Source organism: Mchenga conophoros, linkage group LG15 (genome assembly GCF_057382185.1).
Source record: "Mchenga conophoros isolate Kocher_MC1m ecotype Shallow Benthic linkage group LG15, M_conophoros_male_GT1.1, whole genome shotgun sequence".
Lineage (NCBI taxonomy): Eukaryota > Metazoa > Chordata > Actinopteri > Cichliformes > Cichlidae > Mchenga > Mchenga conophoros.
In genome coordinates, this window is record NC_140540.1 from 11,012,110 (window position 1) to 11,027,690 (window position 15,581).

Here is a 15,581-nt window from a genome sequence, read left to right on the forward strand (position 1 = left end):
TTCGCAGTCGTAGCACGCGGAAAGCTCCTGCTGTTTGTGTGTGTGTCAGATGATTATTTTACTGTACTCGGATGATTCTCCGGTGGAAATGTCTGTATTTAAACACACATTTACTAGAATTGAATGCAACGAGCATTTTCTAATTAAATATTATTGTCAAATGAACTCGCATATAGCTCTTTTTTGTCTCTTCAGTTCTTTGTATTTGCCTGGTTCCACTCATTGTAGACGTTAATATCACAACACTCTTTAGGCTGTTATTTGGGGTAGGAACCTGCAGTCATGTGCAGCATTTATCCACCCATCATCCAATTCACGGCCACACAATTTTCATTTTCATTTAATCAGCACAGAGGACCGCCAACACCCTGCTACCTTCACTACCTTCAGGTCTACAAAACCATCAAGGCCTCTTCTCATCCAAGCCACCATCTGTTCACTCTGTTGCATTCTGGAAGTATCAAAGTACTGAACTCTGTCTCATGACAAGGTGCACTACCACCACTCGGAACACCCTGTGTAATATTACTAAAGACTGTGAAACAGATATTCATATGTGTGTCAAACCCATTTCTGACTAAAACTGGATAAGAAAAAAACCTTAATAAAGTATACACGATCGTTGTTGAATGTTAAATTTATTTCAATCCAGGAAAAAGAAAATTAAATGCTTATGAAATGAATGAAATGTGTATGGTGAAAGTTACTGGTAAATAATGATACAGACAAAAGAGCTTTTATAATTAAAGATACAGTCTTTGGAAACATAAACGAAAGAAGTCAATGTAATTTTTTTTAATGTAGTTGTATTGCAGACTCAGATTACCACATCACGTTAAGTACAATGACAATGCTGTAGTCAAAAGTACTAATCAAGCTGTACGCCATTAGCTCCGGGCAAGTCGCTTAAGGCCAAAAACCTGTTCAGCTTGAACTCAAAGTCAATCGGGCGTTCACTGGGAGGCCTGTAGTTCCCCTTCATTACAGTGCTCAGGTAGGGGATGAGCATGCAGTTCTCTTCAAATGAGGCCAGCTTCTTTTTGTACATCTGGCGAATGGAGTCTGTACTCCTGTGGTTGAAAGCTATAACAATGTAAAATTGGAATTATTACTTAAGTAGGAAAAAACACATGAACAAGTTCAGTGCTGGAAGCATATAACAAGTCTTAAAAGGTGAATGAGATACATTGTACATAGTAAACTTTGATAGGAAAACATTTCAGAATGAGGTAAAGCAGCACATAAAATCTTTACTTTAAACTTAAAGTAAAGAGCGATCGTGGCTCAAGAGTTGAGAGTTCGCCTTGTAATCGGAAGGTTGCCGGTTCGAGCCCCAGCTCCGACAGTCTCGGTCGTTGTGTCCCTGGCCATCACCAGTATGTGAATGTGTGTGTGAATGGGTGGATGACTGGATGTGTAAAGCACTTTGGGGTCCTTAGAGACCAGTAAAGCGCTATACAAATACAGACCATTTACCATTTTAATCATCCTAATATTTCTCATAATATATTAAATAAAGGTTTAAATATAACATTCCTACCTTTCAAATACAAGGCCACATAACTGAGAGCTGATCTCTTTAAACTGAGATAAGGATGCTTTGGTTTGAGACACCCGGCAGCTGTCATTGCCTTGATCACTGCTTCTGCCACACCCTAAAAAATACAATGTGGTTGATGGATGTACTTTTAAAAATCTCAGCAGACAGGACGATACTGCAATATTTTCCATGTGATACAGAGTTTCTGACCTGCTCCAGGTAGCCCAGCGTTGGAAGGGAGGTGAGATGTACAGGTTCAGAAAGGGGAGGAACTTTAATGGGCAGCTTTTGGGCCCAGTAGGTTTCAGGAGTCCTTAAATAAATAATTTCACATTTCAGTGAATAGACCAAAGGTTTACACACCACCCACTTTCTTTATAAGTGTAGCTCAAAGTAGTTTGTAAAAAAGTGAAGTGAAAAAAGAAAACATTAAAAAAAGGCACACGTTTTTCAAATATACAAAGAAATAACACCTCATGAACTTGTCCCGTTTCTCCTTGGTCTCAAAAATATAAATTCGTTCTCTGTACTCCACAGCATATTCCATCTTTCCTCGAACCAGAGCTTCGTACCTAAGAACAAATAAGACTTCCATGTGAAAAAAATGTCACAGAAGACATATTCAATATTTCTGACATACTGTGATGGAATAAAGTATTTAGATTTTAAATGCTACAAAAAAGAGAAGATCCTTAGGATCTTATGTATGTCTATCTGACACCACAAAGTCAGAATCACAAAGAAATATGTTTGCCAACTTTCTTTCTTTCTTTCTTTCTTTTCTTTTTTTTTTTTTTTTAGCAATTTGAAGCATATTTCTCAGTGACACAGTGGATAATGTACCTCTGCTTTCCATCCAGGTAAGTAACAGGACAGTAGCCCTTCATCTCAACTTGCTGTGGAAACCTGTTCTTCACGTGTATCTCAGTCAGCTTCCTTGGCAGGAGGTGGGGTTTTGGGAGGGTGTGCGGGCAGCCAGGTGTGACAAATTGATCAGGAGTAGACAGGAACATCTGTGATTGAGAGAGCAAGATAACAAGTTCCAGTTCCAGTTTTTAGGTTTGAATGCCTTCCCATACTCATTTGGGCATTTACCTATGAATCTTGCAATTAATTTATGGGGGAACTTCCAAGAAACTGACCTCTAAATGGTTTTCATCACACATCTTGAAATAATGTCCCCTGTACTCAGCCGCATGAGTCAATGCTGCAGTTTCTGAGATGTCCACCAGGTGGTAATGTAGGGCCATGCAGACAGGGCAGTACTGGCCAAACTCTCCAAGTCGGCAGTCAAACTCCTTGGGTGTGATGCACAGCTTGTTGATGCAGGCTGCTTGCCCTGGTTAAATCATCATGCGTGGAGTTAAGAGGTTCAACATTTAGGCGCATGTAAAACATTTAGCCCATGAGTTTGACAGCATCTTGAGGGGATTTCTGGTGAAATAAACCAGCTTAAACTCTTCTTGAACTTACCCTTCTGTATCCTGTCCAGGTAAGTTTGAATATATTTCATGCTGGTGCTGACCTCTTTTATCATTCTGTCCCAGATCCACCATTTGCTCTTGAGGCCATTGAGAAGCAAGCAGTTTTGATATTGTTGTTGGAAGTGATGCCTCACATGCACCACCTCCTTCTTGTAGCAGGAATTACGAATGTGTAGGATCTCAGAGCTATCGTGCGTCAAGTGAGGCCTAAAGTGTAAGAACAAAGGAAACACAAGAAGATTATAATTTTTGCAATTATAATCAGCTGTCAGACCTAAAATCTGTCATTATATTTATAAGTTCTGTGTTCTCTGACTTGTTGGGCTTCATCTTGTCTGCAAGACCTCTCTTCAGCACCTCCACTATGTCCAGCTCTAGCTCAACTACTATCATGGGGATGATGCTCTGAGACCCCATCAGTTCTGCCTGCTTAAGGGTCATTGGAAACCCATCAAGCACATATCTGAAATACCAGAAATATCATAGTATATTAGATACACACTAAACCAACAAAAATAGAGTAAATTATACAGTCTTGACTTAAAAAAAACAAAATCCATGCCAAAGATTAAGTTCGGATCGCACCTAGCATTGAGTTTTGCTAAGTATTAACACATACATGTGATAAACCCTTTGTCTTACCCTTGCATGCTACAGACTGAGTTCATCAGTGCCACCTCCAGACACTGAATGGCCAGTTCATCAGGCACAACAAGGCCCTGTAAGAGATACTCTTTCATCTGAATAGCCAGATCGGTGTTCCCCTGAGTGTCAAGCACCATACGCATAACGCTACCAATGGACAGCTGAGCCAAGCCATATTTCTGAGAAAAAATTTGTGCCACTGAGGAAGCAGAAATACAAAAAGTAAAATAAAAGAAATGAACATAGTAAAAAATGTAATAAAGTTCATTTTTAACTATCTTGTATCTTACCGGTGGTCTTTCCAGATTTTGGAGGTCCAGTCACTGCTATTTTAATAGGAAGTGACGTGGTGGGCTTGGGCTGCCGCAGGTACTTTAAGGGGTTGAGCATAAATGTGTTACAGTTCTCCTTAGATGCAAAGAAGTAGATATACTGATGGAACAGCAGGAGGTATGTTGTGTTGAAAGGCCACTTCAGAGGCTGGATCAGGTCTCTTTCTTTGTGTAGCTACAGGTTGGAAATGGATGAAAAAAATGTTAAAGTATACTTTATGAAGGACATTTTACATATTTGTTTTTTCTGTCAACATTTCAGCTTAAAACAAAGGAGTAATTATATTAAAATATTTCTTGGAACTATTGGAAGCACAGCTGACGTTCCTAAACCCTGCCTACCTTGATGGGGTCCAGGAAGCCAAAGGCACTGAAGAACTTAAAAGAGGAGAGCAGCAGTTTGCATGCCAGGCTGTAGGGGATGGGGTGGCATTTTTGGAAGAGTGACTCCCTGTTGGTCAACAAGGGTTTGATTTTCTTGAGCAGCTGACACTGAACAATGCGTAGTTTGCGAGACGCATTGATGACCATTCTGGGTATATTGTGTTCACCTAGGAGTTCCTAACAATAGAACAACATATAGCACCATATATAAGATCCAACTAGTTTTATTGTAAAATACAAATATTTTAAAGTAAAGTCTTGTTGTGAATATGAAATACAAGTAGAATTGATCAGGGCTCATTTTTGTTTTGTGTATATGTACCATCACAGAACTAAGGTTGGTCTCTTGTGTCACAAAACGCTCTTTTATTCCTATCTCCAGCCTGTTGGTAGCTAGTTCCTCAGTCTCCTCATTCTCGATGTCTTCCTCATCCTCTTCTGCAGGAAATTCCTCCTCCAGCAGGGCCTCAATCATCTCCTCTATGTCTGCAGTTTCATGCTCTTCATCATCTTTTGTGCCATCTTGAAAACTGAGCTGTTTTGTTTGCAAATACAGAAAGAAAGAAGACGTTTGAATCAAATGCAGATGTGATAATTCGGGTTACCTCTTTTGCTTACCTCTTTTTTAGTTGCCTTTAAATCTTGCTCTGCCATGAGTTCAGCTTTTCTCTTGGAAATATCCTCCTCCTGAATTACAAAATTACCATGAATGTTTCAGATCCAAGAAATGAATTTATCCTAATTTGTCAAGACAGACAGCAAGACTAATGTTTCCTGGCAGAAAAATAACAGTTACTAAAACTGGGACCTAAGTATCACTTATTTTTTTACCCGTTTTTTTTTACGCAGGTCATGAAGGAGTTTCAGCTGTGCTTCACGTTTGTTTCGACGCTCACGCCAAATCTCCAGGTACTGTGGCAACAGACGACTCTGGACATCCTCAACATCCACTTCCATCATTACCACAACGTCAGGGAAAAACTTTTGCTCAAACATGTACTGCACCTCATTCAGATCAATAGGAAAGCCCTCCAAAATAAAACCTGTAGACCTAGAACATAGATGATCTTAAGTTAAAGAACAATATCTCTTGTAAGGTGACCAAAACTCTCAAAGAGACCTTGATGGGAAGTTACCGATCTAAAGTTCATTATGTATAAAGCTACTCCAGCAAATTTACATTTAGAAAAAGCTAAAAACTAGATGTTTACCCTAAGCTAGCTTTTTTTTTTTAAAAACGCGATTTGCTCTGAAAAAGACAGCAAATAGGCAGAAAACAAGAAGAGGCAGGAAACATCCAGTTTTGTAATAGCTACTTGTATGGTTCATGTTTCCAGTATGGTGCAATAGTCATGTCCAGAATCTTTGGATTGAGAGGATCTCCATCAGATAGGTAGGCTTTGATGGCCATTTCATCCTCAGTCAGTTCTTCTTGCTAAAGTTACAGAAAAGCACATACACAGAAATTCAAAACCTGAAATGAAATATCATAACAAACTGTGCTAGAATGAAACTGTGTTGAAGCTGACCTCCGTCTCATTCATGTTATCATAGGGATCCTCTGACTCCTTCTCGTCCTCCGCCCTGGCTTCCATTATTTTGGCATCCAAGTCTTCAGAATCATCTTGTAAGAGCACTAACTCATCAGCATCAGGTATCCGCATCTTTGTCTTGGCCATTATGAGCATTTGGAGCTGCTCTCTGAACTGGATATGGAAGAGTCCAAGCTGCTGTGCAAGCCACTTCCCATTAGTCGTCTTGCCTGAGCCTCCGCTGCCGAGCAAAAACATCCGCAGAGCAGGAGGCTTGGATGGAAAAACATGACAAAGAGCCAGTGAGGACACTTTTGTTCAGAACTACAGCATATGACTTTCTCTTTTCATGTTAAGGTTATACCTTGAGAGGCTCAGTGTGTGCAACAAATTGATCAGGATTTTGAAGAAATGATTCCCTGGCTTCTAAGCTGGAGAAGTAGTAGGTCTTCTCACGATACTTAGCTGCAATTTCATCGGTACAGGGTCGCAGGACATTATGGTCTTTTAAGACAACAGGGCAGAAATGCTGGGTGTCACCTAAGAATCTGTTGGTCGTGGTGTCTCCCTGCATTCATTAAGAAGATAAGATAGACATACTTCAATGGATTGCTTGCCTTACTAATATTTGTCAAGAAAGCAGTAAGTTCTTTGTTCTCTTTCTACAATTTTAAATAGCGCTGTAAACATATGGATATTAAAGCTGAAAGACTCCTTAGTTTACTGACTTCATCTCTTTCCCCTAGGGAATAATCATCATCACTGCCTTCCTCTGTTCTCTCCAGCTGAGCTAAGGCCTCTATATCTTCTGCGTCTTTTTCCATGTCCTCCTCTGATAACTCCCAGGACACATACTGAAAGGGTTCTGAAGATCACACATGAGAGCTAAAGATTAGATTGGAACTTTTTAGCAGAATATCACATGATATATCACTCGTTAGTTCACCATTTATTTATTCCAATCCATTACCAGTAAAATAACATAATATTTGTCTCAGTATTTTTTTGTGTGTGTCTGGCGCAAATTTGTTTCTAAGACAACAGTGATTTGGTCTGCATAGCTTTACACTCACTGTCCATCTGCTGGATCATCTCTTGAAGCAGGTTCTCTGGGCTTTTCCTGCCAATCTCCAGGGTACAGTGGGTTACCGTTAAACCAGACTGCATTTTCTCCCATTCACCCACAAACTGTCGTAACTGCAGTTTATACTCGTTCATCTCGGGGCTATCTGCATAGCCCAACTCTGAATCATCATGTACTACCACTGCTGCTTGGACCACACAAAGAGAGTGTGAACGAGAGAGAGTTAGAGAAAGAATGCTAATGATACTTCAGTGGTGCTCACAAACAGTACAAATACAACATATAAATTAGTTAGCACATTCAAAAATGTATCTGTGATTTTGATTGAAAATTGGAGTTTTTATTGGGCAGCATAGCCATTTCAGCGCACGTCCAAATTCAGAGAGTCATGAGAGTCAAACCCCAGGAAATCCTGACAATGAATGACTGACCTGAATATGCACCGTATACTAGTTTCTCTCTTTAGTCAATTTGCATTTTTGATCTGAGAAAAACAAACCAAACAAAACAAAACAGCATGTTCTTGTTGTAACTTTACCTTCTTTTTGTACTGCATTTGGATTTGCAGAGCTGGTGGTGTTCAATTCCTTAGGATCTTCTGAAAATAAAAAAGAATGTAATAAAAATTATACTGATTGAATGGTATATGTTCAAGGGTAGTATATAAAAAAAACCCAAAACCAGCACCATGAGCTTCTCCCATAACTGTCTTCATATTTGATTGCCCCTCTGATTCTTGCTCCTCTTGGTTTCTAAAATGGAGAGAATTAAGGCACAAAAACAAAAGTTGCAACAAAAATCTAACTCAGAAACATACAAAGAAAAAAAATTCACAACATCATTTCATGTGCACTTACGAGAGCTCTATCGCCTGAGACTGTTCATCCTCTAACTTCTTTACAGTGTTCTTTACACTTTCTTTATTCATCTCATAAAGTCTTCTCAAAACTGCTCAATGAAAAAATGTATTAATGGAAATGTAAAAAGCACCAAAGTGTATGCGTAAACACTGAAGGGCATTTCAAACCAAATTGTTGCAAATTATAAATGCAAATTTATATGTTTAAACTTTTCTATTTGTGCCTCATACCCTGGTGTCCATTGCTGTCTGTGAGACAGAAGAAGACCTCTGGCAGAAGTCCAGCTTGCTGTAAGGCATCCATCTGGGAAAGGTTCTTGGGAAAGTTGTCAAGCACCCACCCAGTCTTGCCCTCCACCTCTTCAATCTATAACATCAAACTTTTTATCACGTAAGTTAAATTTACTTTATGCATGTGACTGTCTAAGTGTCATGTCCCTGTATGCGTGATTTAGTGTTGGGTGTTGTGCGATGTAAGTCAATGATTTTATACAAATAAAAAAAATCTAACAATGCCAAACAAAGTTGCAGAAAAATCCTGTTGTGTGTCATTAATCATTCAAATATATGAACGTGTATGCATGCTAACTGCTTAAGACTGGGAAGTCGGTGTAAATCTCCCACCTGGGTTTAAATCTTTAACGTACCTCTTTTATACGCTTCTCTAGTATCTCAGCATACAAGCCAAAATAAGTAGTACTCGATTGCTTTGCTTGCTGCACAGCACTGAGTACCATGGCTTGCACCAGTGGATGATCCTCTGTCACTTAAAAACAACAGAACAAATAAGATCCTCTTTCATACAAATATACTGTTGTTCAGTATGCTTCAAAATGTTAGAACAACATAACACAACAACAACCAGAATATTGTTTAATTATGTCCTGATATGTTAAACCATGAAACTGAAAGAGGGTGCACTTTCCTTTTCACATATCTATGATACATATGGTTTATAAGAAAGTATTTTCACATCTTACCTTCACATTAATTCTGTGTATGACATTATCAGTCACTTGTTCAGCAATAGGTACAAATATTGCTTTATATCATACAGTTTGTTGGAGGACTATTACATACATATATATAGAAGCTACACTCTTAATAGTATATAGTGCTCAGACAAGTTATTATGCCATGGTACATGGCATTACTGTTATTGCAAAAACATATTATTGTCAGTCACAGTTTATCAAATGTAATTCTACATGTGATTATAGAAAAAAAAATACCAACAAAGTTCAGCTTACCTGAATTTTGTCCATCTTCCTTCATCTTCATTTTGATTTTGTCTATAGCAGCCTGTGTTGTCTCCTCTTTAATTTTATTAATCCTCTCCTCTTTAGCCTTGACCAAAACTGGCTGCAACAGTTCCTCCATGTCAATTACCGCTGTGTTATAGTGCTGAGCTAGAAGTTTACATAAGGTGGTCTTCCCTGCAAGGGAAGGCCCAATGATTGAAACTTTGCAGGGTAACCTCGGCATTGGAGGTAACAGGTAAGGGCGAGGGTTTGTGACAAATTTATGGTGTGCCTCCGCTGACGAAAGGATGTACAGTTTGTCCTGGAATCTGTACAATGAATGAGAGTTGTTTCACATTTTCACATTGCTACTCAATAGAATCCTCATCTGGAAACAGTTTTTAAAAGACTGCTCACCCCACACTAAATTGTGGCTTGCCAGGAATGACCTTGCCCTCTTTCAAAGCAACAGGGCAAGTTCTGCCCCAGCGGCTCCTTCTCCACCTAAAGCCAGGGACCATAATCCTGTAAGAGGACATAATTCTCAGTAGGTCCTCCTGAAAAAGATATGGTTTCAATATTAAAGCAAGTCCAGTCTTAATTCTTAGGATCAGGATTATTGGGATGGTTGTAGTACACATGTTATTCAAAATACAAGTATTTTGTACATGTTCCCATTCACTGATTGTGTTTTGAAATAAAATGTGAAGACTTCCAGACCGTGCTAACGTCCTCTGGCATTTCCTCATCCTCAGTCTGGTGGAGGAGGACTGGAACGGGGACGCGATTTATAGCCAAAGTTTCGAGACGCGACATAACAGACTAGAAGTACAAAATGTCAAAAAACACACCTTACAGAGACAACACTTCTGGAAAACACCAATACTATTTGTTGAAGTTTTTTTTAGTCTTTACCAAGTGCCACTCTTCTGTTGAATTATTTCCATCCAACTCCAAAAGGTAGAGAGGGTTGTGGTTTGCCATGTAGTCCTGAAAAAATATCAATTAATATACTTTTCATTCTGTGTTTTTCTTTTGTAATTTATTCTTTTAATAACAATAAATATTAATACAGTATATAGTTTGTCTGTAGTTAAATTTCAAAAGCCCTTAAGTACTGCCTTTTGAGTCAAAAAAATCTGGGATGTTCACTGCCTTATGATATAAACATACTGGTTAAGCAAAAACAGCATCTCCCAAGTAAATTCAAATACAAGGTTTAAAGGAATTATGAATTTTTATTCAAGATTTTTTTAAATAACACAACAAACTACATTTTTGGTGTGTCAGTAGTGGGTGACTTTGATGACAGGTCTAGGTCTGGGCAACTCACCTCCAGTGGTCTAAGCATGTTATCCTTGTACATGTTAATTCGAACAAAAGCATTTTTAGCCAAATACTCTGGTGTCCACACCATTCTGTCATTGGTATCCTTTGAGAGTTCCTCTTCCTAAGGAAAAAAAAATACTAGTATGGAACTCAAAGCTTGGCAGTTTTTTCTTTGCTATGATAACAACTGATCACCTGGGGAATAAAAGGTTAGCTAAAATAAAAACAGCCCCCTAAAAATGCAAAACTGAAATCCAAACATGTACGGAACTAGGAAGGTGCTAAAAATATTAATCGTCTAAGAATTGCTGGATAAAATTCTGATTAGCATTCAACACCCTTAAATCTTACAGTTAAGACTGAAACTAGATCAATAGCTTTATTTCACTAGGCAATAAATACATAGGTAAACATGGCAAAGCTTATAATATTTATGCTCCTACACCAAGACATGAGTACAACTGCTTCTGGGTATTGCTTCTGGTACTTTAGGCTAGTTTGCTCAGCGCTATCATGACAACAAGGATAGCAAGTCCTATACCTGCAGACTGACGTCATTTTCTCTTATTTACTCAAGAAATGCAGTGGCTCTGTCATTCAAATCTGACCAGCTGGGATTGGGGAGGCAGAGGATTTTAAAGGCAGTGATTTCTGTCAGTTTGTTTTGGTTGATACAATGAAATAAGAGGAAAAGCAGCAAAACAGCAGTCATTGGATTATATTTGTTACAAGCATCAAAACAAAAGGAGGGGGGAGAACTAAAAGAGCTATGATTATGCATATTACATGATCAAGTGACAACACTTATTTTCCCTTAAGTAATACCTGCTCCTCCACATCCTCCACATCCTCTGCATCCTCTGCATCCTGTTCCTTGCTCTTCTTCTCCTTGTTATACACCTCTTCACGCTGCCACTGATCCCTGTTGTAAAACTGCCCTGTCTCTGGGTCCTGCTTCAGACCAGATAGCCTCTGGACAAGGTCCTTGTCTGGGCACTGGTGAAAAGTAAAAGTATTTAATTTATAATCAATTCAGTAAAATCCTGACAGATCTTTTTCATAAATGAACTTAAAGAGATATTAGATTAAAAAATTACGACATTAAACTATGCAAAAGAAAAAAAATCAAATGCAATGGACAACTCCAAATAGAGAATGACAGTAACCTTGATGTTAATGATAATATCAGGCGTTAGCTTGAGGTTTTTGATCAGTTCAATCTGCTCATTAATCTTCAGATGCTCTTCTGACATGAACGGCAGGCAGCTCAGTACATAACCTGTATCAAAAACATGTGAATTACAAAACAGTGCAGAGCTTATCATATTGCTTATCGTCTAACCTATCAGTCATCTTATTTTCATCTGCAAAGAACATTTGGTGACTGAAAAGTTTGTTTTGCATGCATAGCCATAATTAAATGACGTCTTATTTATTACCATAGTGCTCCACATCTGGCGAGTTAAGCCTGGCAAGAATCAGCTTCAGCACCACATTCTCTGGTACACTTCTTCCCTCAGATAAGATGTCCAAAAGCTATATTCAACAGAATGCAACTCAGAGTTTCTAATGACTATAAAAGCATAAAGAAAACACATCACAGGAACAAAGGGCTTCCTTTCAAATGATACAGAAATTTTTACTTACCTCCAGGCCCTCTTTTGTTTCATTTTTTATGTGTGTGTTGAGAAGATTGGTATCTGAAAGATGTGAAAACTCATCTACATACACATCTCGAATTGGTAAAAAGATTTTTTTTATGAAAAAGTTTTTTTTATGAAGGCATAAAAGGGTACTCACCATCAATAAGGATACACCTCCAGGACTCTGCAATTTTTTTGGCCAAGGTGGATTTGCCAACACCCTGCCAAGAAGTGGAATATAGAGGAATTGAAGCATTAGAAAAAAATATTTGCTAGTGTTTGGGTATGCACTTGTTGAGCTTTGGTGGGGACTCTCTGCATGATGTTTGTGATTGTGGAGTGCAGCTTAAGACATGGAAAATTCTATAGTAGTTGTGTCCAGGAATTTTAAGTATAGCCTAAACATTTTACACTTGATGATCTACTAAACGTCATAATGTGTTTTATAACTGCATGGCATTCATGGTCTTTCCTCTTTGTTTATATATACATATCTGATTCACTGACAGATAGTACTGTGCATACTGTCTTTTGGACTTAAACACAACTACAAAGGTATATACGTAACCTAGCTAAATTTCACTTTATATTCACTTATATATATATATATATATGTGTGTGTGTGTGTAGATTACCGGTCTTCCAACGATGATAAAGCAGGTGGGCTTAGCAAGAAGTCTCTCTCTTTCGGCTTCATCTTCAATTAAGTTGTCTACTAAAGTAGCCATTCAAACTTTGTGAACACAGAAATTATAAAAGTCAAATAATCATTCAAGCAATCAGTTTTATAGCTTGAATGTGTAGTTTACATAATCTGACAAATATGTAAAATATTATTATTATCATATTTTACTTCAATGTTACTTACAGTTACCTTTGCGAGTGTCTGTATTTTCTTTTATCTGCTAATACCCTTTTTAGCGCAGTTGTTCACTAGCGTTACAATAACCTAGCTATCCATATACGGTTACCATGACAACTTGCAAACTAAAGGGCTGGCTGAAGGTTTCTTAATACCTAGTTAATGCTACCTTTAGAGTTTGAGGGTTGAAATAGCGTTTATAAATTAATTAATTGAATTATTTATTTATCATACTCAAGAGCAGTTATAAACGTTTAAAGCCGCTGCAAATTCAAATGCAAAGATAGTAAACCCATGTATCAATCGCATTTTCAGTCCTTCGAGCTTTTTGACTTTGCGAGGCACCGTACGACCCGACAAGCGAAGTCATTCATGACAGTCACCTGACTAAAACAAATTCAACTCCAACATGCTAACGGGATACACTGGGCAGAGTACAGATGCATTTTAACTGTTGTTAAGTGAAGCGTTTACAGTATTTGTTGCGACTGCATGGGGAGATGTATATTGTCATCAATGAAGACCATTTGTGGTTAATCATACAAGCTAAGTGGATGAATGGTGAGTGATGCTAGCTAGGAAGTACTGAGGGAAAAAGTAAGCTATATACATGAACACATTTGTTAAATATGCTGGCTCGTCATTTTGTGTCTTATAATGTGAAGAAATGAATGTAACAACATTCATTTCTTTTCACTTTCGCTTTGTAGCTCCTCTGTAGCCTCTTCCAGACTGACTGTTGAACAATTCAAGAATAGAAAATGCCTCAATCAGCAGCTATCATCGGTGGGATCCAGCGACTGGTTCTGTACGAGACCAGAGCAGTAAGTCTTTACATGAGCCCTTAATGTCACCATTTCTTCATAAAGTCCAATTCACCTGGGCAGTTTACAACTACACGCGATGACAGTTCTTTAAACTGCGCTGTTTCTCCATTTTGCTAAGCTTCCTTAAGGAGTTTTCAGGAATAGTACATTCAAAACTCTTTAGATGGTGGTTGTCTTTTGTTGTGTCGTGTTGTTGTGCTGTGCACGCCGCTTCAGTAGTGTTGAGGTCCGGTGTTTTTGACGAGGCCAATTTATGACTGATGGTGTTCAGTTGTGTGTGTTTTCTATCTAGGGTCAAGTGAGTGTTTGTGGGATTTTTTCCCCCCTGTTTCTTAAGGACGCGACTTTCAGATATAGTCTTCTGCTGTAGATATTTTTTTTTTAGGTCTGTCAGTTCTTCTTTTGTTCAGTTTCCTCAATTATTTTAAGCCACACTGCACAGCTCTTTAGCAATCATGTTGTTTGTGCAAAAATAGTATTTTATTCCAGTCAAGCTATCTTATATTTTGCATTTTTTCAAGGTTTGGTTAAAGAAATTGAAATAAATTGTGTGTTTTGTGACAGAATGCAACAGTATTGATGTGCCTAAAGATAAAATTTAAAATGGGCTCTTTACTAAGTTGTCTGTTATATGTAAATAATTCATTCCTTGAGTTAGGTGCTTTTTCTATGCTTGAATGATTCATAGGTCAAGTGGCTTAACAGACAAAAAAAATCTCCAGAAAATAGACTGAAAATGAGTGAAAAAGCAGCTGATGTCTAGAGAAGAACTTTAATTTGTACATTAAAACCTGGAGAACTATTGCTCAAGAAGATTTTTAAAAATTACATGTTTTCATCTGCTTAGAAGGAAAACAAATAAGGGGTGGCTGAAGGCTTTCAGACAAGACCATACTTAAGACATATGTGCTTAATGGGGAAATGCTCAAAGGTTCATAAAATGATATTGCTCAATTTTTGTGCCTAATACATAAATGTCACAAACTTGATATATATTCAGGACAATCACTGTCTTTGAAGTACCATGATAACGACACTGTGGCACAACTGTTCATTTAAGACAGCCAAAACCTATTACCTATTACCTTTTTTTTTTTTTAAAGTGCTCTCTAGTCTTTGGTTCAAGAGTTCTATAGTTGATCTGGGAAAATGTTTGGGACACTAGTGTACACGCTACATGTACACTAGATGGCAGCAAAAGCTGCAGGTGACTATATGAAACCTCAGGACCTGACATCCATGAGGTCAGTAAAGAGCATGTGTGTGATAATTATCTGGACATTTTAATTGGTGAATTAGATTTTGGCAGTTAAAATTAGTTTTTTTTTTTTTTTTAAATATTAGATGTATGTCCTTGAGAGGTAGAGTGTCTATGCTACTTTCTTTGCTGCGTATTCTAATAGTATCATGTTTTCAATTGTCGCTGCATTTCACCAGCTGTGGTCATGCTTGGTTTAAATGTGTGCTTAAGCTGGGTTTCGGTTTGCTGTTCCCATTTGCTACAAATATTTAGACACTAAGGCAAGTAAACATTTGTCTTATTTGATTTATAATTTCTTATTGAACCTCTGCTGAACAGTGCACGTGCAGGCTTTCTGTTACAGACAAAGAGGGTTAAATTAGATACTGGAAAAGGTGGAACAGGGAAAAAAAATGCTCTAATGGTTGCTGAGTGTGCTGATACAGGATGTTCCAATTTAACACTCTTTAGTGGACTGAAAATTTTGGGCCATTTTGCAACCCTGAATGAGAAGAGTAATGACCTAAAAGAAAGAAAGAAAGATGCAAGGAAGACACACATCTTGACAAAAAGAACATT

At 38.0% G+C, this 15,581-nt stretch overlaps 2 protein-coding genes across 7 annotated transcripts in view; one reads left to right on the forward strand and one right to left on the reverse strand.

The window, feature by feature from the left end:
- Window positions 1-643: 643 nt before the first annotated feature.
- On the reverse strand, window positions 644-13,195 carry ak9 (adenylate kinase 9). 4 transcript variants are annotated; one of them, XM_085246364.1, is made up of 36 exons: window positions 12,948-13,195; window positions 12,709-12,806; window positions 12,231-12,294; window positions 12,078-12,151; window positions 11,870-11,966; window positions 11,597-11,709; window positions 11,256-11,426; window positions 10,435-10,551; window positions 10,017-10,091; window positions 9,822-9,923; window positions 9,519-9,658; window positions 9,111-9,430; window positions 8,508-8,626; window positions 8,092-8,227; window positions 7,859-7,949; window positions 7,689-7,753; window positions 7,540-7,599; window positions 6,991-7,185; window positions 6,646-6,782; window positions 6,282-6,485; window positions 5,915-6,190; window positions 5,702-5,820; window positions 5,217-5,436; window positions 5,004-5,072; window positions 4,708-4,920; window positions 4,344-4,562; window positions 3,960-4,176; window positions 3,667-3,868; window positions 3,341-3,487; window positions 3,014-3,231; window positions 2,683-2,879; window positions 2,384-2,553; window positions 2,014-2,112; window positions 1,751-1,853; window positions 1,541-1,655; window positions 644-1,083 (listed from the first exon to the last, which is right to left on the reverse strand). In XM_085246364.1, the coding sequence occupies exons 2-36, from the start codon at window positions 12,799-12,801 to the stop codon at window positions 869-871; spliced, it is 5,172 nt and encodes a 1,723-aa protein (XP_085102490.1). In that variant the 5' UTR covers window positions 12,802-12,806; window positions 12,948-13,195; the 3' UTR covers window positions 644-868. The 4 variants fall into 4 exon arrangements, with proteins under 4 accessions (XP_085102490.1, XP_085102491.1, XP_085102492.1 ...); XM_085246365.1 differs by having other exon boundaries at window positions 12,942-13,195; XM_085246366.1 differs by having other exon boundaries at window positions 645-1,083; window positions 12,078-12,130.
- The window catches only part of fig4a (FIG4 phosphoinositide 5-phosphatase a), a 56,310-nt gene continuing 53,916 nt past the window's right edge, over window positions 13,188-15,581 (forward strand). The window contains exons 1-2 of one of the 3 annotated variants that reach the window (XM_085246370.1): window positions 13,188-13,496; window positions 13,646-13,759. In XM_085246370.1, coding sequence (XP_085102496.1) covers window positions 13,697-13,759 — 63 coding nt within the window. In that variant the 5' untranslated portion in view covers window positions 13,188-13,496; window positions 13,646-13,696. The remainder of the gene's footprint in view (window positions 13,497-13,645; window positions 13,760-15,581) is intronic. The other 2 variants (XM_085246368.1, XM_085246369.1) reach the window with 2 other exon arrangements.